Source organism: Stegodyphus dumicola, chromosome 11 (assembly GCF_044657685.1).
Source record: "Stegodyphus dumicola isolate Sdum_Otavi_A_Nest chromosome 11, ASM4465768v1".
Classification (NCBI taxonomy): domain Eukaryota; kingdom Metazoa; phylum Arthropoda; class Arachnida; order Araneae; family Eresidae; genus Stegodyphus; species Stegodyphus dumicola.
In genome coordinates, this window is record NC_140778.1 from 71,938,385 (window position 1) to 71,961,967 (window position 23,583).

A 23,583-nucleotide genomic window follows, 5' to 3' on the forward strand; every position below is an offset into this window, starting at 1 on the left:
GAGAAAGCATATGAGGACTATCAGCATAAGGGAATAGATGTGTTCGTTGATGATTTTCCAAGTGAAAGTGTGCCGTATTTACTTTAACACAGGAAAAACCACAAACCACCCATGCCACCAGTTCCTATGCCATAAATTTACTTCGTCTCGAATTACCAGTAGTCAGGTATCATATCCGTTTGATTACTGATGGACCGAAAGAATACAAAAAAATTTCGTGAATGACACTTTGTCTTGAGCTATACCAGTGAGTTCATTGTTATCTGTGTAGCTTTAAACATGAATATTTCACTTACATATTTCAATAAAATTAAAAGATTCATAATTTTTATGATTCCAAAAAAAGCTTTTGAAGAAAAACAACAAGGTTACAAAATATTTATCTTCTCATGAGTATCTTGAAGAAATTCTTTATATTACAGTGAATCCTTTATTGCCCATGATGAAATGTTAAGTAATGAGAATTCCGATGCGTTAGCCAAGAAAGCCAGATATTTCAATAAAGACAAAACAATCTTTTCTAAATGACATCAGTTATGTTACAAGATTTTAAACTGAAAAGAAACTACATGGCTGAGAAATTAACGCCGAAGGAAACATACTCAAATAATTCCAATATGAAAAACCAGTTATTTTTAAGGAAAGAAACAACCGAAACAGTACAAGAATTCGCACTACATAATTGTAGGAATTACCTTCGCACTGCACAACCTTCATGATATCTACACTTTCGCAGCAGTCTTGGCATCAATTCAGAACAATGATGATCATCTTCAAATAAATTGTTGCTGCTTCATAGATGTTCCACAAACTGCTAAAACATAGCAATGTGGGACAGAGCAGCTTTGTTGCTGTTTAACATTTCAATGTTATTGTTAATGTTTATTGGATTACTACTAATTAAAAAGTATTAAAAAAAAGATCTGAAAGTTTTTTCGTTTTTTGCATTATGCCCAAAGGCGCTTTTTTTTTTTTTTTTTTAAGTTTTGTGTGTTTCCTTTATTTATTAAATATCATTTTCATCATTATTAAATATCATTTTCATCATTATTAAATATCATTTATTTATTAAATATCATCTTTATTTATTAAATATAAATTAAATTCACTTAAATCATAAAATTCAATTCAACAGCAATATCGCAAAATAATTTTAAAATGAGCATATCTTTACAATTTCCGATACAGAGTCCTGCGAAGCTGGAGATAAATTTTTTTTTTTTTTTTTTCCGTACCGTTTTTTTTCCGCCATGGCTCTCTTTGAAATCGTTTAGTTTTTTAATCAAAAATTCGTTGAAGTGTTACAAAATATGAAATCGTTAATAAAACAAATTTTAAATTCAAATTAGGTCTTCCACATGCCCATATTCGAGTGGATAGGTACATTATTCAAAATTTGATGGCTTTAGGTGCTGTAGTTTTAACACAATGCGAGAAACATACATACATTTATGCAGATTCTTCATTATTTAATTACTTTAAATATAATATAGGGCGATAATATTGGGTGGTAACAATCTGAGAAGTGAAACGCCGAAAAATGCAAAAGCTTAAAGTAATAGCCTTTCTGGGCAAACTCCTCTTTGGGCTAATAATTTTATAGATCGTAACCATTACTTCTGGTGTGCTACTACTGAGAGTATTAACCAGTACTTTAAGAGTTGCAATACCAGGCCAATAGCTTGTTTCTTGTTTCTTTTGTGAATTTAGAGAGACGTTTTTATGTATCACTCTTGTGCTCGAAAAATAACTCAGTATAATAACATAAAATAAGTAATGTTGAAAAAAGCGTTAGGCGTAGAAAGTTTACTGAATGTGACGCCATCTATGGGCTATCAAGATAACTTGTAAGTGGAGAGCAGGGCAATAATTTTGTAACAGTTTGTAACTTCTTTTATATCTAAGCTCCTAAGCTCCATATCTTCGCTAGTTAGAGGTTAGTGGCGGAAATATTTTTCAATGTTATCGTCAGGAAAAGATATCTTTAAACTATACTTTTTGAATCATACGATTTTTTATGCTTTTAGACTGAAATTCGATTTCTTAGAAGCATTTAAAAACAAAATGGTAAAAAATAGTTCTAAACTTTTGACATTTAAAGAGCCAGATGGGTTTGTTTATATTTGCATTTAAGTGAATCATGACGATTTGAAAGTTTGTATTTCAACTTCCTCTTCTAGAAAGTATCTGGCATCATAATTTTAATTTCATTTCTTGTCAGAGAAGACAGCAATTTATCAATTCCTACTTTATGCTGTTTGTTAAAAAAACTCGAAAGAGTTCATTGCTTATCATTTTGAATAGTGACTGTTATTTGCAATTTGGATCGTGTTTCAGTACAAAAAAAAAAAAAAATGCTTTATTTTCGACATGAACGGGTCATTTTTGTTGGTTTATGATAAAGAGAGATTAGAATGAAAACTGAAAGAAATAGTCTTCAGAGTGCCGAGAAGGCACGAAAAAACAGAAGCAGGAAGAAGAAAACTGCTAAAGAAAAAGCAAGATATTTCAATAAAGACTTAATTATTACAAGGAAGATAATTAAAGTTGATGAATAATGCATTTGAAAAGGATTTTATTTTTATTTTCACTTTGAAAATATTTCATTCAGCGACTTAACCGTTAGGCTAAGCAATCTCTTTAGTTTACATTTTTAGTCTTCTACTATGAAGACGAAGCAATCGCTTTTTTTTTTACCAAGTTCAAGAATTATGCAAATATTTTCCTGTGGAAAATATGTAGAATGTCTTTTTTCCAATGCAAGATATGTTCAAATTTGGACAAAATTTAACTTAAAGATGTACTTAAAGAAAATAGTTTGAAAATTCGAAATTTATTTAAATTGCATTCTGTAAGAGAATTTCATATTTGATGGGCTTCTGTTTTGTGTACCATGTTATAGTGTTTCCAACTTAGGCTTTTTTTTTTTTTTTTTTTTTTTAGAATTCGTGTTAATAAAATGAAAAACTCTCTTTGTTTTTCTCTATTTTCTGCGTTAATGAACGGGGAGGGGAGGGAATTACTGTGAAACTGGAAAAGTATTTCGGGCGGTTCGATATTTTGAGGATACAGGTTAGTGAAGGGTCTGGATTTCAAAGAGTTAAGTACTAGTCTAAAATAGTTCCAAAAATTATATCGTTAGGATATAAACCTTTTTTTTCTAAAGTTAGGTTTAGCGGAGGCAAAATTCTCAGCCTGTGGGATAACTCATAGACTCCCATCCGTCCCTAGAGAATGCCTAAAACTAAGGCCCGCCGTCTCGAAAGGGTAATATTGTATGAATTCCTTTTATCTCTGCTTTTCAGGCTGGTTTCCAGAAAAGAAGGAGCACTGTCGAACAGATTTAGTTATCTTGCAAGTGTATCAAAGATGGTTTTAGCGAAAAGAAATCTACCGTAGTGGTAGTTGCGGATTTTAAATCCACAAGATAAGATCTGGGCGAAGAAACTAGTCAATAAACGGATTAATCTAGGCGTACGGGGCAATTTATTTAAGTGGCTAAATCTTTCCTTACTCAAAGAATTGTCAAATTGAATTGCCTTTCGTTCATTAGAAACTCTGTGATTCACCGTGAATTGAAAAATTCAAGAAATTAACGTTTATATGGCCAAACTGGTCGATACTTTTTCCGGAAAATCAAGGATGTAAATAATTTTACAATTCCAATATTGAATTATGACTGTAGTACTCATGCAAATAGAAAAAGGCCGAAGGCTATTCTAAGACATATCACATGACTCCCTTTGATCTGTGTATTATATTTTATCTAATATTTGTGTTAAACCTACCCCCGTCTCAATGCTTTTGTTTTTGTTTTTGCCTTTGCTTCCATTATATTAAGTATACACACAGGGAGATTATTACTGAAAAGAATATTCTAAGTTTTTGTATGAAATTGGTTTTGCAATCATTGGCATTTCTTTTTAAACTCTGCTTGACACCGGTCAATTCTTCACGCCTCTTCACATCGACTCTCTCAGATCATCCTAGCCAGACTTGACTAGAGGCAGCTAGGAGCTGCTCATCCTCTCTTTCGGTTCTATGCCATCTTTACTTGAAGAAGTTAGAACGAGTTTTTTCACTCTGCAAGTTGGAAATCATGATACGACAATTAATTGCTATTTCATCACCCTACTCATCTTCACCTTCTGCTATTGACTAGAAATTTTCAAATATTCGAAAATTGTCAACGCTGTTATACCGCACTAGCGACTTCACGCGGGTACTGTTAACTGCGAATTCTTTTCGCTTGAACCGAAGAATTGTTAGGGTGAGATATCGAGATGCTACCTCTGCTTTCGTCCAGCTGAGACATGGGCTACCCCACGGTGCTGTCGTTAGCTGCACCTTTTTTAATATCATGATAAATGACCTTATTAACAGACTGCGAAAAATTCCTACTTTTGACTTCTTATTCCATGCAGACGATGGGGGCCATCTGCGTTACTGATACTGGCATCCAAAGAGCAAATCAGAAAATGAATTTAGTTTTGAGTAAACTGAAAGAATGGTGTGATGAGAACAAAATGGAGGAGATACGAGCACCTGTATATACGAGAAATTCGAGATACGAGGAAAGTCTGAGCGAAAAATTCGCCTCTAAATACGAGCATTGACTCGAGAAACGAACAACGAGCCAGGCTGTTGGTATGCATAGCGCGTTTTCCGATCCGGCTCAACTCGGGGAATCCCCTCGTCAGATTACTCAGTGTGCTCTTTGATCGACGTGTTTCTGCGCTTGTGAGTTAATTGTTTTTTACATTTAACGTGAAAATAATTATTTTAGATCCAGCATTTAGAAACAGGGATTGATTATTTCACGATGACATTTAAGAAGATTGCTTCCTCAGGTAGTTCTGCAAAGAAAGAGAAGGAAGCCATGGCCGTTCAAAGTAAGAAAGGAATCACAGAAAAGGATAAGCGTGGTGTAAGACTGACAACATTGGCGAAGACGTATGGCCGTTCGACATCGACGATTTGCACTATTCTGAAGAAGGAAGAAATTAATCTCCATTATTATTAATGGGGAAGCTTGTTTCTAGATTCGAGAAAATTGCTATTCGAGCTCAGTGCTGGAACAAGTTAAACTCGTATCACGAGGTTCCACTGTATAAAGAAAGAAATGCAACAAGGGTGAGTGACGTTTGCTGTCTCGGAGTTCATTTGACAATAAACTGAATTGGAAGCATCAATTCAGGGGAGATGGCCCGTTGGGAAATTGATAAAATAAAATTAGTAAAACGACTCAGTGATAGTACTTGGTGATCTACTCAAGTAACCTTAAACACAGTCTGTAGAAATTACATCAGACCCGTTCTTAACTACGGTAGTGAGTTCCTTGCCACTTCATCAAAGAGCCTCTGGAGAGATAGGATAAAATAAGAATATCAGAATCATATGTCCATCGCGTCTTGAAGGGCTGTCATTGGTAAAGCTATATTTCAAGAATAATTCATGGTATCAGTGAAGATAATCCGGATCGAAGAGTAGTTTTGCAAGTGATATTGCACATGCATAGTTGTTAAGCCAGAAACTTTGGAGCAATGATACAGCATTTAGAAATAGGCATTGGTTCCTCTCCCTTTTCATAAAAGTCGTTTCTGCTAATCGTTTTAAATGTTGGAAATAAACCATTTGGTACCAAACATGACATTATTATCATTTAAATATTGAGTATATATATTTGAGACACTTTGTAATATAAGATAGAAACGCATCATTTTTTAAAATTACACAGCTAACTTATAGAGAGCAAATTTTTCAAACGCTTTCTTAATTTTTTTTTTTCAAAAAAGTCAATATCGGATACTTTTTACTGAATTTCAATGTGTGCTCTACGCCCCTTCTATAATGCCTTACCTGTAATACAAAAGTCTATTTGACTGATTAAGAATCCACCAATAAGAAGCACTCCCGAGTTCAGGAGACATTTTATCCAAACATTTTGTATACGTATACTTTTTGCTTTTTTCTGCAAATGAAAATGTAAGGCTTTCTCACGCGCACCTTTTTCACTTGGTTTATTTAACTATGCCAAAGCATTAGAGGGCTATCTGCCTAAGAGGAGGGATGCCTTCGTGGAGGACTTTATAAGGGAAACTGGCTCGTACACGAGTTACATGCATTTTACATTAATCATGAAAATGCCCATACAGCCAGCAAGTTCGAAGGGATTCGAAGCCTGGACTGAACTACCAGTGTTCAGTGACTTTGGCGCTCGGTCGGGGGTGGATCCAACGCGTACCCTCTCAAAATCGCTGCTGCGAAATGCACAGTTTTATATTTCCTCAAAAAGAGCATTAAAATTTTCTAAGGAACAAACATCTACTAGTTATGAAACATTAACTTTTACAAAATCGCTTTAAAGTTACATTTTAAGAAGTACTCTGTTATTAAGATCTTAATTCATATCTTTCTGTGCTTACAGAGGGTGTTCACACACTTTTGTAACGATTTTTATATAATCAACCTTAAAATATAAATATATTAATAAATTATTAAATTATATAAATCAACCTTAAAATTTTATTTTCTAATATGTTCGGGCTGATAGCCCTTTTGGTGAACTATCATATTGTTACGTTTTTTTTTTTTTTTCTTCTGACACCAGCTGTTACGTTATTTTCTTCCTTCACGTTCGTACGGGGTTTGTAGATTTGGAGTGAATAACGACGACACTTGATGAAGTATCGAACCACACTTTATTTAGCCAATATTATTCAGGACAGCTCCAAAGTCACTTTTACAGTCGTCGAAGATCTACAATAAACACGCTCGAATACTCAGCTACACAGCCTTCACACTGTCAGGCAATAACGTTGGAGACAGCTTCACTGCAAAGCACCAGAGTACAGCTCCCGACTCTGCTCGGTCGTTCTCAGAACTCCACGTACTCTCGAGACTCTCCACGCTACAACTGGCGATGAACTCGACGACACACAGAGCACAGTTCCCGACTCTTCGGTTCAGTCGTTCCCGGAGCTCAACACGCTCTCTCAACGATGCACTAACCGCGATACACTATGAGACTCCTTCGGTGCACTCGACGACACACTCGGCACTCGCTGGCCGGCTGTCAACTCGATCGTCTCCGCACGGACTAACTAGATGAGACACACTATCTCGCACTCTAGACGAGGCACACACTAATTGAGTGCGGGCTAGCAGGGTTTATATAGCTTTCGGCTTGTGTTCGAGAACATTCTGGGATAAACCGGTAAGAATTCGTTCCAGAAGGTTCTCCGACCGTCCATGGTATATCGCCAATTTTGTCGTCAAATATCGCCAAATGGGCGAATTTTCGCCAAATGTGGCAACCCTGTCTTCCTTGCTATTTTATGGCAACCATAAAACTGCTTTGCGGGAAAGCTATCCCACCGCGCCTATACATTTCGTAACAATATTATATTTTGATTTCGAAGGTAAAAGTTCTTTTCTTAAAAGAGCAGCGTTGATTTTTTTTCCATTCCTCCTTCACAATCTTCCAGAGTCCATCCAATGTTTTGGAAAGCCGCTTATAAAGAGGGTTGTTTTAAAAGCCCAAATGCACGGTAATTCACAGGAGACGTCGGCGGGATACATTTAAAGGAAATATCTTTATTTCATTAACCGGAAATTAAATATCTTAAATTCGGATTCCATATCCCATTTTTTGAAAAAAAAATAGAGCAGTAGATTTTGAGGTATGGCTTGAAGCATTATCCTAATGGAACTTAACATAATGAAGATTGTTTGGATAAATAGACGGAATTTCTACTTTAAAAATAGGTGTTAAAACACATTTCCGATAATAATTCGAATTAATTTTGACATATTTTTCTACTTTCCTTATTTTAAGTTTTCAGTTATATGAGAATCCAGTAATAACCATAAAAACCTTTAGAAAAACTTTAATTATTTTTTCTGAACCAACATATTAAGACTTTTTTATCGTCTTTTTCGGTAGTACATCGATCTTTTTCAATTGCAATCAAATAAGTATATCCAAACCTAATCAATTGCCATTACATATTTCCATTTTCACCTGCCAAGTAATTTTCATGCTGCAATCTGCACATAGTCTTACTCTGAGAAACGCGTTAGACGACGAAAATCACATTTTGTTTTGTTTTGATAGGCTGTAAATCAGAATTCATAATTAGTTTCTACAGAGATATTCAAAGATTTTGCAATAACTCTTTTGGGGGCTGAATATTCCTTCAGAACATGAAATGCGACTTCAGATTTAGTAAGAGCTGTACGTACCTTTGTTCGGTACGCATTTTTTGCCTTTTTCACAACCAGATGTAAATTTTGACGTTTCTTTCCTTTCATATTAATTATGTCACTTATTTTACATGTAGAAATATTAAAACCATACTTTTCTCATCGTTTTTTAATAATTGAATAAGTGTTCTCTTCGGACAGCGAAAAAATATAGCCTTCGGTCCATTGTTTATTTTTCATGGACATTTTAAAGAAAAGAATAATTTTAGTGCTGCAGACGATAATTAAACCTTATTCCAAACTGATGCCAGTCACATTTGTAGTTTAAAAATTAATATTTAAATTTGTTGAGAAAATAAATATCATTACAAAAATGTGTAAACACTCTCTGTATATTTTTTATTGTTCATTTTGCTATTTGCTGTTCTAAAAGTGCAAATTATGCAATTTTTAAGCAATGCGCAATTTTTGCCTTTTTTTCAAAGCGTTAATATTTTGTTGTTTTCAAATCAGGGACTGAATACTTGTTAGATTAGCACAATTATTTAAAACGGAAGGTATCAGATGAGATAGACAAGACGCATTAATATTTGCCTATAAATATGCACAAATAATTTATGACTTAATCTAACATTTGTTTGCACTTGATTAATACACTGGTTTTTTTTAATGCAATATTTAAAAAATAATATACTTTGCGAAGTAAACCAAAGTATTTTGTATTTGTTTAACAATGCGATTAACATACATTTTAAGCCAGAAAACTTAATATACAATGAACTGAAATTTTATCAACAAGTTCCCTGCGAAAGTCTACCTAGTATTATTTTATATTTTTGAAAGGTTCTGCAGATTACGTTAGCTTTACTCAAATATAGCGAAGTACGAGTTCTATCTGCTTGGGAAGATAGATGCCTTCGTTGATGATTTTCTAAGGGAAACTGGCTCGCATTCACATATCACATGCGAAAAACCACGAAAATCAACAATGCAGCCAACCCTTTCGTCTGGGGTCGAACTCCCAGCATTCAATGGCCTTAACAGCTCGGCATCTGCTGGGAGAAAGCTCTGTAGGAACGTGCATCTGAAGGTTGGCGAATGTTAAGGAGTAAAGAAAGACGCCGTTAGTTTTCGAATAAAATTTCTAATATTGATATTGTTACGAAATGTGCAGGCACGGTGAGACAGCTTCCCCGCAAAGCAGTTTTAGGGTTACCATAAAATATCAAGGATGGCCATGTTACCACATTTGGTGAAAAATCGCCCATATTGCGACAAAATTGGCGATATGCCATGGACGGATGGAGAACCTTCTGGAAAGAATTCTTACCGGTATAGCCCAGAATGTTCTCGAACACAAGCCGAAAGCTATATAAACCCTGCTGGTCCGCAGTTAGGGAGTGTGTACCTCGTCTAGCAAGCTGATAGTCAGTCATTGAGCGAATGTCTCGAAGTCTAGCGCCGAGTTTGTCGTCGAGTGCATCGAAGAGTCTCTTAGTGTATCGCGTTTAGTGCATCGTCGAGAGTGTGTGTTAAGCTCCGGAAACGATTGAACCGAAGAGTCGGGAGCTTTTCTCTGTGTGTCGTCGAGTGCATCGCGAGTTGTAGCGTGGAGAGTCTCGAGAGTACTCTGGTGCTTTGCAATGAAGCTGTCTCCACCGTTATTGCATGACAATGTGGAGGCCGTGTCGCGTGTTTATAGTAGATCTTCGACGACTGTAAAAGAGTTTTGGAGCTGGCCTGATTAATATTGATAAATAAAGTGTGTTTCGATACTTCATCAAGTGTCGTCGTTATTCACTCCAAATCCACACGAACCCCGTACGAACGTGAAGAAAGAAAAACGTAACAATATTATTATGAAGATTTCATTTTCGGTACATAGTTTTCTTCCTTGTCTTGAATTGTTTTACATAAAAATTTTCTGTCAGAATACGAAGTAATTAATATACAAGGACAACACAAGTTTATTTCATCATTTCTACACAAATATATATTCTACAATCCATTATAAAAATATCTGTTCTTCATCCTGCTTAAAGTCTTTTCTTATTGGATGAATTGAACAAAAGTTCTTCACGAATAAAAAACAGATCTATAAAAAACAATCTACAGTTCATAAAACAGTTAATTCGATCTTCTTTTTTTTGACTTTTATATCACAGTCGTATTGGTAATGTCGCAGTCGTTGTCATCGTCTTTGGGTTGTCCTAGTCACGTGGCAGACACAGCATGAGGGAATGAAAAAGTTCTCTGCGGATGTGCCTTGACCATCTGAGTCTAATGCTAGAAGTTTCTTCTTGATGAACTTCTGTTTGCAGCGACTCACAAAACCAAAAGGTAAAGAGATCTCTCTGGTACATGGCTGTCCTGGGGACCTGTTGGAAGCAGAATATAAAGTTAATATTTCACTATCTAGATTATAATTGCGATTTGACATTTACAAAATATACATCCAATAACATATAAAATAGGGATTTTCTTGTGCCGTCAGTATTATGATATTTACAAACGAAAGCACTTAAAGCCTTGAAAAATTGCGAAGGCAAGAAGTATTCTTATTGGAAGTGGCAGAAATTTTGAAACCAATTTCACTTAAATATTTCATTTTTAATTTGGATATGTGTTGGTTCCGGGCATTAGCTCGCTTTCTCTTTGATGCTGCTAGTTGCTTGGGGTGCCATACACTAGCACACATGAGAAATGTAGTGCCAGGAGGCCCAGTGTCCTTGAAGGTGATAAATGATCTTGGGAAGTCGAACGTGGGTCTCTTTCTTAATAGTAAAATATCGCATCAGTATCAAAAACAGTGAAATATCTCACCGGTACGATATTTATGCGATAGCCTGCAATATTTTAACTGTTTCCTGGTGCGAGTGTGTGCCTGGCCCTAATGATTTTTACAAATGTTTCCTTTTTTTCCAAGAACAGGACTGTTGAAGGTCAGACGTAAGGATCTTAAGTTTGACTAATGTTTATTTTGTTTTAAAACTTTACTATCCTCTGTTATTTTCCACTTCCGGCCAGAATAAACATGTGAATATGTTTATGCCAATTGTACTTGCTAACGTTTAAGTATTTAAGCTGTGGCTTTTTGCCAAGGGCAGAGTTAGTAGGGGAGAGAGTGAGCCATCTTGTCACTAGACTTCACGCGAGCTTGCCATCAGTTTACTGTCCGCTTTAAGGCCAGAGGTTTTAGTCCTCTCGAAAGCTAAAGACGTATTGTAGTTTCCGCAGTTTGCGTACTACATACGTAATAATTTAAAAGGCCAGTCTTAGTGTTAGTCATCTGTGTAAAATATTAAAAGTTAGCTCTTATTTAAATTTTAGTTATTTGGTAGTCTTATATTTTTAAGTTCAGACCTCTTTCTATCCCGAAGTGCGGGAGCGCCTGTAATATCGTGGAAAGTAAAGGGTAATTTAACCCTTCTTCATCTTGTCGTCTTTGCTACACTCCACAGGACACAGTTTGTAGTGAAACTCACTGTCTAGTCAGGACACGTCATGTTCGCCAAGCAGATTAGAAGAAATACAGGTCCTGATAAACCCCCCTGGGGTGCAACTGGCTGGATTCTATATCCTGACAGAGTACTCTGGGGGAAAAGCATTGGGAGCTTGGAGGTTCCAGAAACCCTGAGGGAAGACCGTCTGTACGGTTGGACCGAGGAGGGGAAAGGCTATAGGCCACCGCGCAGGTGCCAATGGTAGCGGGCGTGGCTTTACCTCTTGACCCGAAATCCGTATAAGACCATGGTATTGGTAGCGGCAATGCTGCGGCCAGTCCGCAGCGGACGCAGGTATTCCATGTCAAACCTTCTGTCGGTGGACTGCCCGTGTAGTACTGGCGAGGGCGCAGTAACGACCAGTAGAGCGGCCAGGCTTAAAAGTACCACACCTCATGGTGGTCTCGGTTCGCGGGGACTGGTGATCCCTGTAGACCCGTTCAGCCGTGAGATGGAGAGCAAATTTTTGATCCGTCGCCCGTAAGTGTAGGACGCGGCGGCGGTGTATCGTTACTTTCTAAGCTCTTTGTAGGCATTCAGTCTGATGACCACATCCCGCCAAATACGGAGGCATTTAGGGGTTCAGACCCGGTTGTACGGACGGTGCAAGTATCCGAGTTCTGTGGAACCGGTATAATTTAAAATTTAGGTCCGGATAAAATACGAGAAAGAAGTTTCCGAGATATATCAAAATGTAGGGTGATAGTAGGGTAGTAGTAGTAGGGTCACCGTCTCCTTAAGCGAAGAATAAGATTTTTGATATACACTGCTGGCCACCGTAAATGAAGGAAGCATGCAAATAACATGAAATTTACAACATGAATTAGCGGAGGTGAGATATGCAAATGATTAGAATTTCAGCCCAGACGCACATCATGCGCGCCTGTGGCGCCAGTTCAATGCGCTATTTAAGGCTTGGAGTTTTTTGATGATTTCAAGTTTTGCAATTGTGTTTTTCTTGTGCTTTTTTTCAAAAAAAAAAAAAAAAAAAAAAAAAAAAAAAAAAAAAAAAAAAAGATCAATTAAATTAGTAAACAACGATCATCGTTTGATCAAGTATCCGAGTTCTACAGAGAAAAGATAGTGGCCTACCGAGGGTGTGGATTATCTTTCAGGGAAATCGGTAGCCGTGTTGGGCGAAACCAAACAACTGTAATGCGGATATGTGACCGTTGGATGCAGGAGGGTACGACGGACCGACGTGTTCGATCGCATCCACCTCAGTGCACCACTTCACGTGATGACATGAACATTGTGCGTATGGCAGTGACGGATCGCTCAGTCACATCACCAACCACAGCACAGCACATTCAGTCTGTAACGCATCATCCAGTGTCTGCGCGTAAAATTCGACTCCGTTTACAGCAGAGTGGTCTCTTCGCAAGACGTCCATTGCTTCGTCTACCCTTGACGCAGAGCCACAAACGTCTCCGCCGCCAATGGTGCGATGAAAGAAGGATGTGGACGGCAGAATGGAATGAAATTGTCTTTACTGACGAGTCACGCTTCTGTCTGCAACACCACGATAGTTGGATTCGAGTCTGGAGACACCGTGGAGTGCTGAATAGCTGCGTTATGCACCGCCACAACTGGTCCTGTACCGGGTATTATGGTATGGGGCGGTATTGGATATCACTCTCGCACTCCTCTAGTACACATTGCCGGTACTTTAAACATCCAGCGCTACATCTCCGAGGTGTTGGAGCCAGTTTTCCTTTCTTACCTTCCACAACCATATTTCAACAGGATAATGCGCGGCCACACGTGGCACGCATTGTCCAAGGATTCTTCGTCAATCGCTAGATTGAATTGCTTCCCTGGCCGGCTCGCTCTCCGGATCTTTCGCCGATAGAAAACATACCAGCAACCAGGTCCATGGTTGCTGAACGATTGACACAGTTTAAAACCCAAGCTGCCACACCAGATCAACTTTGGCAACGTGTGGAAGCTATTTGGTCTGCTGTACCCCAAGAACACATGCAAAGTCTCTTTGAATCAATGCCGAGGCGTGTGGCAGCGGTGATCTCCAACAATGGCGGCTACTCTGGCTACTGATTCTGGAAGGAACCACACTTTACAGAAGTCTATAAATTTAATCGTTTCATACTTGGTCAACGTGTTATATACTAAATAAATTTTGTTGTGATATCTCTTATCTTTTTGGGTGTTGCAATTTGGGTGGTCAGCAGTGTATTTTGTTGGGATAAATATACTTTGAAGGAGGGCAACTATTTTTATAGGAGACAGCAAATGCAACCGGAGTTTTACTAGGGTGTGTTAAGAATAGGAAAGTTTGAGAATCCAGTTCAGAAGATGCAAAGCGGAAGTTAGATCTTTCGAAAATGCACACTGGAAAAACAAAAAATTATATTAACAAATAAATAAAAAAAAGTATGCCACTGCGATATAGTATTGTTGTATCTGTATATGGTATATACTTTCTAACGCATTGTTTTATTATTTACTAGCCGCTACGTGGCCAGCCTTCGTCTGGCTTTTAAATGTACCGGAAAAATGCCTGAAGGGAACAACAAACGTTAAATTTAAAAACTGCGCAGAATTTTATTCTTCAGAACAACTTCATTAAACACACACACACACCAAATTTTAAAACATGTATTACATATAACAAAATTGCAATGAAATAAGCAATATCCCTTAGTACAAATATTAATTATAGTAATAAATAACCAACTTCCCGTTGCCTTCTCTCAACAAACATCCAGTATCCAAGAGAAATATTAAATCTAATAACTGCACAGAATTATCGCCCTCATATTTCCAAGTGGCAACAGTGCTGATTTTCCACAGCCAGCAGTCCGGTATACAATTGAATGTAAACTGTTGCCAAAGCCACATTTCTAAAAGAATGAAACTATTCAAAATGATGCGATAAAACAAACAAACAAACAAACAAAAAAAAAAAAAAAAAAAAAAAAAAAAACTGATTCGAATTTTGGGGAAAAAAAAAAAAAAAAAAAAAAATCGCTTAGAGATGCACTGGCTGTTGTCTAGATGCACTTATATACCAAATTTCCTAGCCCTGGGTCTATTAGCTTACGCGCAACATGAACGAAAAGACTCTCTTTTATTATATGTAGAGATAATGGTGCTCTAAAAAATAAATAGTTAAAGTTAATACGAAGTTATCCAGCTATGGGAGAAGAGGAATATTTGCGCTGTCATAAGCGTTGTGTTCGATACTTAACTTCCAATAGAAATTTTGCAGATGAGGAAATTAAAAAATCGTTTCTAGATCAACATCCAGATTGAATTCCAGTTTTCCAGATTAACAGATTAAATTTAAAAACTGTGCAGAATTTTACTCTGCAGAACAACTTCATAAAAAAATGAAAAGTCAAAAACACAAAAACGAGTATCTTCAGAACGCGAATCAGTAATTTTGTGGAATATTTGCCAAATTTGTCGATAGGTGGAAATCAATTTTCGTAGTCGATGGCAAAATGTATAATTAGCCTAATTCTTTCCAAAAATATATATGTACTAGTTCCTAAGAACAGTAAGCTGATTCTTCATTCCGCAAGAGCTGCAGTAAACGTTTGCTAGCTTTTAAGCTTGAATGTGAAGAATTTCGGGCTTGGAAGATGTATCGAAGTCATGAAGTGGATGTTGAAGAAATTCGTTATTCAGAATTGGGTGGCACTAGATACCGTTGTTTTATCACAATGCGAGAAACATAATACGTTTATGCTGATTCTTCATTATTTAATTTCTTTAAATATAGCACAGGGCGATAATATTTGGTGGCAAGTATTTAAAAAGTGAACCGACATTTATAGTGAAAACGGCAAATGAAATTAATAGGCCTTCTGGGCTAACGCTCTTTTGGCTTAAAAAAAAAAAAAAAAGGAACCCGCAACAATATTTGGTACTATTCGGTTTCGAGGGCCGTAAAAAATCGCCAAATTATTGTTGATGCCAATGCTGCCAAAAAGAATTACGGCAACCCTAATAATTGCGGCAAGAAAGGAAGTATAATAGTAAATAACCACCTAAGATTGATGTTTTAATTTAGATGAAAGGTTAATTTCATATAATACTTTTTTATTATTAAATTTATATGAAAAAGGCTAAACATGACTGAATGGAAGCATAAGAGTAAATAACTATTTCATATCATTATTATAATTTATATAAAAATTGCTAAACATAACTGAATGGATGCCTGCATGGCTATTTCGCTACCGACTTATCGCTAAAGCATAATTTTATCTCGTTGGTTGTTCAAACATAATTTTCTATAATAAATGATGCCTTTTCTATGAAAATATTCTCGGTAAAGTGCAGAATCGCTCAGTTATTTGTTTGCCGCCTTTTACAAGGGTAAAAACAACTGGATTTTTGTGAATTTTCTTTTACTTTTTAAGTGAAAATAGGTCGATGTGTACATAGATAAAGTCAAGGGTGTGCGCAGTGCCATTTTTGTACAATTCTAGGATTTTTTTTAAGTGAAAATAGGTACATGTGCATATGGATACCGAGATTGTTTAATTCTTAAAAACGCGTCAAGCAGTGGGTGATTCTGCACTTTACCCAAAATTCTATTGCCGACTTTTCGTCATGGTCAATTCCCAAATTGTTAAATCCATAGGATATCAAAAAAGTATTTAAAATCAAAAAAGGATTTAAAAATTAAACTATTATTTCAATGGCGCCTTAAGAAATATAGAACTATATAAACTTAAGCAATCTGAAATCAATGCGTACGCCAGATTTGGCGCGCTGTTAAATGGGCGCGTTTGCTAGATTTGGCGCTTTTGCGCATACATTTTCGCTGCAATTTTCTTACGGCCCTCAAAACAGAATGGTACCCAATATTTTAATGAAATTTGTCCATGTTGATCTGGATTACCCGACGAGAAGGTCTATGAATAAGTAACACGTTTTTTACTTTAATGTTAAAGAAGCTCTGGATTTTAAAATTAAACTGAAGAGCAATTTTTTTTTGGGGGGGGGTATATTTTAAAAATCAATTTCAAGAGTAATCAGACATAGATCTCTATATTTCGGTTTGGTTTATTTGATTATGATAAAGCTCTCGAGTGCTATCTGCCTAAGGAAAGGGATGCCTTCTTGGTGGACTTTCTAGGAGAAACTGACTCATGTGCACGTGCCACGGAAGCGAACACGCAGCCAGCCCACCCGCCGGGATTGGAATGCCAAACTGAAATACTAGTGTTTAGTGATTTCACCGCTCAGCGGTTGGTGAGCTAGGTCTCTATAATTCCAAAGTGAGATAAAAAAATTTAGCAATCAGAAGAACGAAACGATTTTCTATTAAAAAATGATTGAATCAAAGCGAAAAGAAATGTAACGCGATTGTCGCGTAAAATTATAATGAAACGTAAAAAGAAGCTTAGATAGAAGATGGTTTCGTTTGGTTTATGTCATTACAGCAAAGCCTCGAGTGCTATCTGTCTAAGAGAAGGGATTCTTTCGTGGAGGACTTTCTAAGCGAAACTGGCTCGTATATACGTTACAGACGGAGAAAACCACGAAACGCAGATGCAGCCAACCCGATCGCGACATTGGAACCCTGGACCGAACTACCAGCTTTCAGCGACTTAGTTCAGTACCGCTCGGCCGCTGGTGGTCGCTAAGATATTAGAATTTAGAAATATTGAAAATTATTACTGTCATTTACTGAAGAACAAAAAATTTTGTTAATGTAAAAGGTTTCAAAATGAGATCCAATTTACGTTATGTTTGCTTTCGCTCTGCTCCGCCCGCTCTTTCCATATAAAATAGTTTCCCTCTTCCGACTGCTGAAGTTTCTTTTCCATTTCTGAAATATAGAGATCTATGTCTGATTGCTTTCGAAACTGATTTCAAAATCTACTCCAAAATAAGATTGGTTTTGTGTGCAATTTTAAACTGCATAGTTCCTTTAACATTAAATTAGGTAAAAAATACAGAACTAGTTCATAAACCTTCTCGGTATGAACCCTGGAAATAGCCTTTTTACTTCCTTCTACGAAATAAAAAGGAAGTATTGTAATCGCGAAAAGCTTCCGGCAGCATATTTCAACGAAAATATCCATTCTGACTGCTATCGAATGCAATTTAACGATGTTTTTGCGGGATATCTTTACGTAAGGACAGAATAAAAGGCTCGTTTCCTCCAAAAAAATTATAAAACTGCTTTAAAATTAATACTGAAGAGAATTTTTCGTGGCGTCTGTACGAACGTATGTACGTACGTGCGCATAACTCAAAAACGAGTAGTCTCAGAAAGTTGAAATTTTGTATATAGGACTGCTATAACATGTAGATGTGCACCTTGTATTTTGGTTGCAATCGGCCGCGCCAAACGTATATAAATATATTTATATATATATCCACTCTGTTACCCGGCTCAGTGACCTCAGTTTCTTTACTCTTATATGTTTGTAAATTGTACATTTTTTGCTTTAAAAATAATTGAATTATATTGTTTTTATCTTCTGGTTAAGGGTTTTATGCCTTTAGTAAATCTGTATGCAATATTTTTAGAATTATCAATAATTTAAAAGTTGTTTAAGTGCCGCTAAGCCTATTTTGATGGCGGCCATTGCTTGCTTACATTTGAAACAGCTGAGTAGTGAATTTGTTGCCAATCTAGAGAAACGTAGCTTCGCAACAAAGATAAACGCCTTCATTTATTATTCCGATTTAAATCATGCTTAATCCTTTCTGGAATTTTTTCGAGGAAATAAGTGTTTAAGATTTACTTTATTTTTAATAATTAGTAATTTAATTTATAATAATCAGTAATTTTTAGTAGAGATATTTTGAGTTTTTATGTATTTTTGCCTTGTCGCGAAGTGAGAACTGAATCAATTGAATGAGAAATACTCAATCCTCTGTGAAAAACTGTTTTTGTTTTGTTTGCTTAATTTCTTTTATACATCGTTCTAGCTTTATTATAGTACTTAAATAGAACATGTGGCAACTATTAGATAATTCTTTAAATGATACAAATTTTGTGCATTCTGAGTTATAATATGAACGAAATATAATACTGTTAAGTGAATCTAGCGCCAGAGTGTCGCTATGGTAAACAAATACTAGAGTGAATTTTAAAGAATGCATTTATTCTACTGTGGTTTATGCGCTGTCGGTGAAGTAGATTTAATTCAATCCAATAAGTTTAAAGGAAATGCAAGAAAAAGTGCGTATAATTTAATATTCCGTACAAGGAAGTCATGTGGTGTACACATCAGACTTTTTTTCCCAGGTAAATATGAAAAAATTTGACTAAAAAACATTGTCGCATGTTTTTTTGTCTATATGTCCGCGTTCTCAGCTAAACGTGCTTTCGGGTAAATGCTTTTTGGCTAAATATACTGTCGGCTAAATGTCCGTGTCGGTTAAAAGCCTTGTCGGCTAAGTGTTCATTGTCCGTATCGCTTAAATGTCCCTGTCGGTTAGTGTCATGTGGACTAAATGTCCTTGTCAGCTGTCGGTTAAATGCTTTGTCGGCTAAGTGACCGCTACCGGTGAGATATTTCTATAGCATTCTTAGCATGACTTCGTGGTGTAATGGTCAGCCCACTCGGCGCGTATTCGAGAGGTCCGAGTTTTGAGTCCCGGCGAGGGCATTGCTCATTTTTCATGTCTCCTGCTCCGAAATAACTTAAAGTCTCTACAAGGCAGATAGATCGTAAAAGTAGAAGTTTAATATGATACGAAATGTTTCGGAAAAATACAAAGAAACGTGCCTAGAAACGTATATTTCACGATGAAAATACCATTTGGAGAGTGAAAGATTTCGTATAAACACTCTCTTAACGAAGAGAAATAGAAAGAATGAAATAAAAATAAAACCTCATTCATGAAAAGATTTTTCTGTTCTACTTTTGCAAGAGGATGTTAAACATTCGAGTACGATGTCACGCTGTTTTGAGGTTTTTAACTAATGTTAGTTCAAGGACGGAGGTCCCATTGACTGTTACTCAATATTTGTTTTCTAATTTTCTTCTTTTTGTTATTGATTTCGTTTTTATTAACTTTTTTTAGGCATAAAGTATTGACTGCAATGACGTTAGCGTTTCTAAAGAATTAAATATTTAACAGAAGCTTTCAGAAAAAATCAAAAGGAGCATTCTGTTTGAAAAAGAAGTTAAAAATCATGTTTTTCTTACAATACAAAACTAAATGATTCGCGGAAGTAAAGGAATTGCTCAAGAAAAATATCATAGTGAAATAATTATTATTATTATACAAATTTAATACTCTTCTGATTACTTTAAATGCAGATGAAACTAGTTCTTGCAGCGGCAATGTGAAATTATAATTTTCCTTAGCACGGAAATCAGAGCTGAAAGAACAGTAATATGATTTTAGTTTATTTTTATTTCAAGCTAGTCGTTTGTGCAACCAGCCGTTCACTAAGTTTGGCTACTTTTGGCGCCAAACATGTTTCTAGCCAACTTTGGTGACAAATATATGTCGCCAAAACTATCACCGGCTTATTCTCGACAATTAACCGAGATAGTTATTTACCTCAATTTTAAATAGATTTGCCCCCATAATCTTATTTTTCCGGCAGAGCTTCATCTCTTTCAAGCTTTTCATATTACATTATACAAAAAATATTTCAGTTTAACATATAATTTCGCTAAAATTATTTACATGTGTGCAGTCTGAGATTTTTTCTTGGCATCTGTACGTACCTATGTATCTCGCATAACTCAAAAACGGGTATCTTCAGAACGTTGAAATTTTGCATATATGACTGCTATAACATGTAGTTGTGCACCTCTTAATTTGGTTGCAATCATATATATATATATATATATTAACAAGCAAGGGAGTTAGTACAATACTGTAAGACCAATTTGGTCTAAATAATTTTTTTGCGCAATATGCTGCAAAATTAAGGATATTAGAAATTGTAGAAAGCTCGCCAAAAAGTTACCAGGAGCTGTGGCTCCAAGAAAAGTTCAACACATTTTTAAAAAAACAACTGATGAACAAACGAAACAAATTGATGTCATTGAAAGGTGAAAAATTATGCTACACGTGAAATTAAACACAGTAAAATACTAAGCTTTGGAAACTAGTAATGGCAAAAAATACAGCAAAATACAGTAAAATACCTATCGATGTGACAATTGAAAAGTTAAAACATAGGAAAACCAATCGATGGAACAAGTTAAAACATAAAACAAACATAAACATATAAAAATATAAAGCGGAAAATGGTAAATTAGCTGAATTCGAAGTCCAATCTGGCTTTTCAAGGGAAATTTCTAATTGAACGTCGATTTAAGCTAACTCCATTGCGCGTTTCGTCGAAACAGACAATTAATATACATATAAACAAAGTCGAAACAGATTAAATCTTCATTTTGTATTTCAGCAAACATGTTGTGGCCACAATCAAGTTGGCACATTAATTGGACCTATTCCACTATAGGTTTACATTTTTGATAGCTTTGCAGTAAGAATAAGGAAGCAGCAGACAGACAGCAGTCCAGCTAGGCCAAAGCGTTGAAAGCAAGTGGTTTATGTTCAGGGTGAAATCTTAATTCAGACTGCGTTAGTTTTGGTTCTCAATGTATTTTGATTGTATAGTTAATATTGCTATAAAATTACTATTGGCTGTGCGAGTTTTAGTTTCATTTACATCATCAGAACTATGTAAGAGTCATATGACATAGGTTTTCTCGAAATGACGCAGTGCAAATAGAGGTTACTATTTTGCGATACAGAACGGAATTAAATTTCGCTGCTAATTGAATATTTTACATATTCTTTATTTTTCTTAGATATCACCCCCCCCCCTTTCAAAAGCAAGGTTGCTACAGCGGAATGGAAGAAAAGCATTAGAGAAAGTCCCAAAGCATAAGCACACGAAAAGAAATAATTTGAAAAATAAAAATCCTGAAATTTTGAGCAAAATAATTATTTTCATAATTGCAAAATATAAACTTTGATACGATTTTTGAGTACTTTAAAAATTTTCAGTCCAAAAGTCTTTATGTTTTAGAGTCCACATAACTGGATTTTTTTTTTAAATTTCATGAATCTATGAAAAAAATTTGTTTTTATATTGGCAGCATCAATTTTTATGAAAGACTATTAAGTTAAAGACTGCAAAATATTGATTATGATTAATATTCAAGTAAAGCTTTCACAGGACAATGTTCCAGGTACTCTTCCAGGTATTGTTGGAAAAAATTGGCGCAGTTTTACAGTATTTTCACAGAAAGATGAACTTGAAGACTTATAAATTTCAATAGAATTTTCAATTTGAAATTATTGTTCAAAATGATATCTACAAGATTTCTTTTATTTTAAAAAATTATTTATATCAAATTCCATGATTTTTCTGTTACTGTATTTCCTTTGTTTCGCTAATTCTGTAATGCTTTCTTCTAAAAAGGCTTTTCTGTCGCCAAATCTTTTTCTCTATGAAGGGGAAGGGGAATATATAAGATAAAAAATATGTAAATCAGGATTGTAATTTAAATTAACAGTAAACTCTTAATTCTTCCTCTCTGTTTTAAAAATCGTAATAACGTCCCTGGATTGCATCATTTCTAGATCATGACGTATGATGACATAATAATTGGGAACTGAAACTTTAAGCCTACAAAATTTTAATATCACTGGCTGAAGTGATGGAAGTAAAAGAGTTGTCGTAAAATTGAATTGGTCTGAATTGAGCTGAATTCGAAGTAAGATGAAACACTCTCACTTAATTTAGTTGTTGTTAATTTATGGTGGATTGGTTTATCCCCTTGATAAGTCGGTTAATCTGCGATCAATGACAATAGCTACTTTTTCAGTACTTAAAATTTACTTTTGGTTTTGGTATTTTTGCGATTAAGATTTTTTTAAACAAGGAGATTGAAATTACTACTTGAAATACTAATTAAATCATAGTAAAAACGTTTTTTTGATTCATGGTTTTAAATTGAATTTTTGTTCCTTGGAGATGGTAGATGGAATGTTTTCTTATTATAAATTATTAAGAATTATTGGTTTATTACTTTGCAGCTTTAGCATAAGTCCTAGGTTTTTTAATTTACTTTTTATTACTTTATTTTAAATATATTTATATGTAAGATAAAAAATTTTAAAGTAAACTTCTAAATTTAATTCGCTATAACCTCTTTCATTTTCTATTTCATTTGGGAGCTTCATCTATCTGTCCTAAAAATAGCATTGTAAGTCTACACTGCGTCATTCAAATTAATCATGCGATCTTACGTAACCCTTAATGCAAATGCCGCTTGACCAATCACCAAATTGCTAACCAAAACTTTGCTCTCTACTCTGCTAAGGTAAATTTCGCTTTGCTTTCTATCTCAACAATATCAAAAATGTGAATCTTCTGTGGAAAGGCACGACTAGAGTGCCAAGTGATTATGGGCACAAATATCAATTGGAAACAAAAATGGAATTAAAATTGCCTCGAATGCCAAGTTCTTTAGATATTATCAAGTTAACATTATTAGCATATTACGCAATCAAAATTCTTCTTCAATATGGATCTAAGGAAGAATCGACACTGCTCCGCCTTTTCCTTGTGCTCATATTATTACATATATTTATATATATTACCACGAATGTTGTATGTATGTAAACGATTTTAGTGAAATTATATCTCAAATTGCAGTATTTTTGTATAACGTAACATGAAATACTTGAAAAAGAGACTAAGCTCTGTCGGAAAAATAAGATAACAGGGGCAAGTCTATTTAACATTGAGTAAATGGCATTCTCATTAAATTCGCGAGAAATCGCCAAAAATCGCCAAACTTGGAGATGATTTGGTGTTATTTCGGTCCGGTCTTTGTATAACTGTAATTGGTATTATGATTAAATAAATGTTATTGATTTCTATACGTGCGGCAGGGAAACT

At 35.5% G+C, this 23,583-nt stretch overlaps 1 protein-coding gene across 1 annotated transcript in view; it reads right to left on the reverse strand.

Annotated features, from left to right (window-relative positions):
• Positions 1–10,154: 10,154 nt before the first annotated feature.
• LOC118197277 (uncharacterized) overlaps positions 10,155–23,583 on the reverse strand; it is a 189,617-nt gene continuing 176,188 nt past the window's right edge. The window contains exon 5 of the mRNA XM_085826841.1: positions 10,155–10,583. Within this exon, the coding sequence (XP_085682967.1) occupies positions 10,397–10,583 (187 nt within the window). The 3' untranslated portion in view covers positions 10,155–10,396. The remainder of the gene's footprint in view (positions 10,584–23,583) is intronic.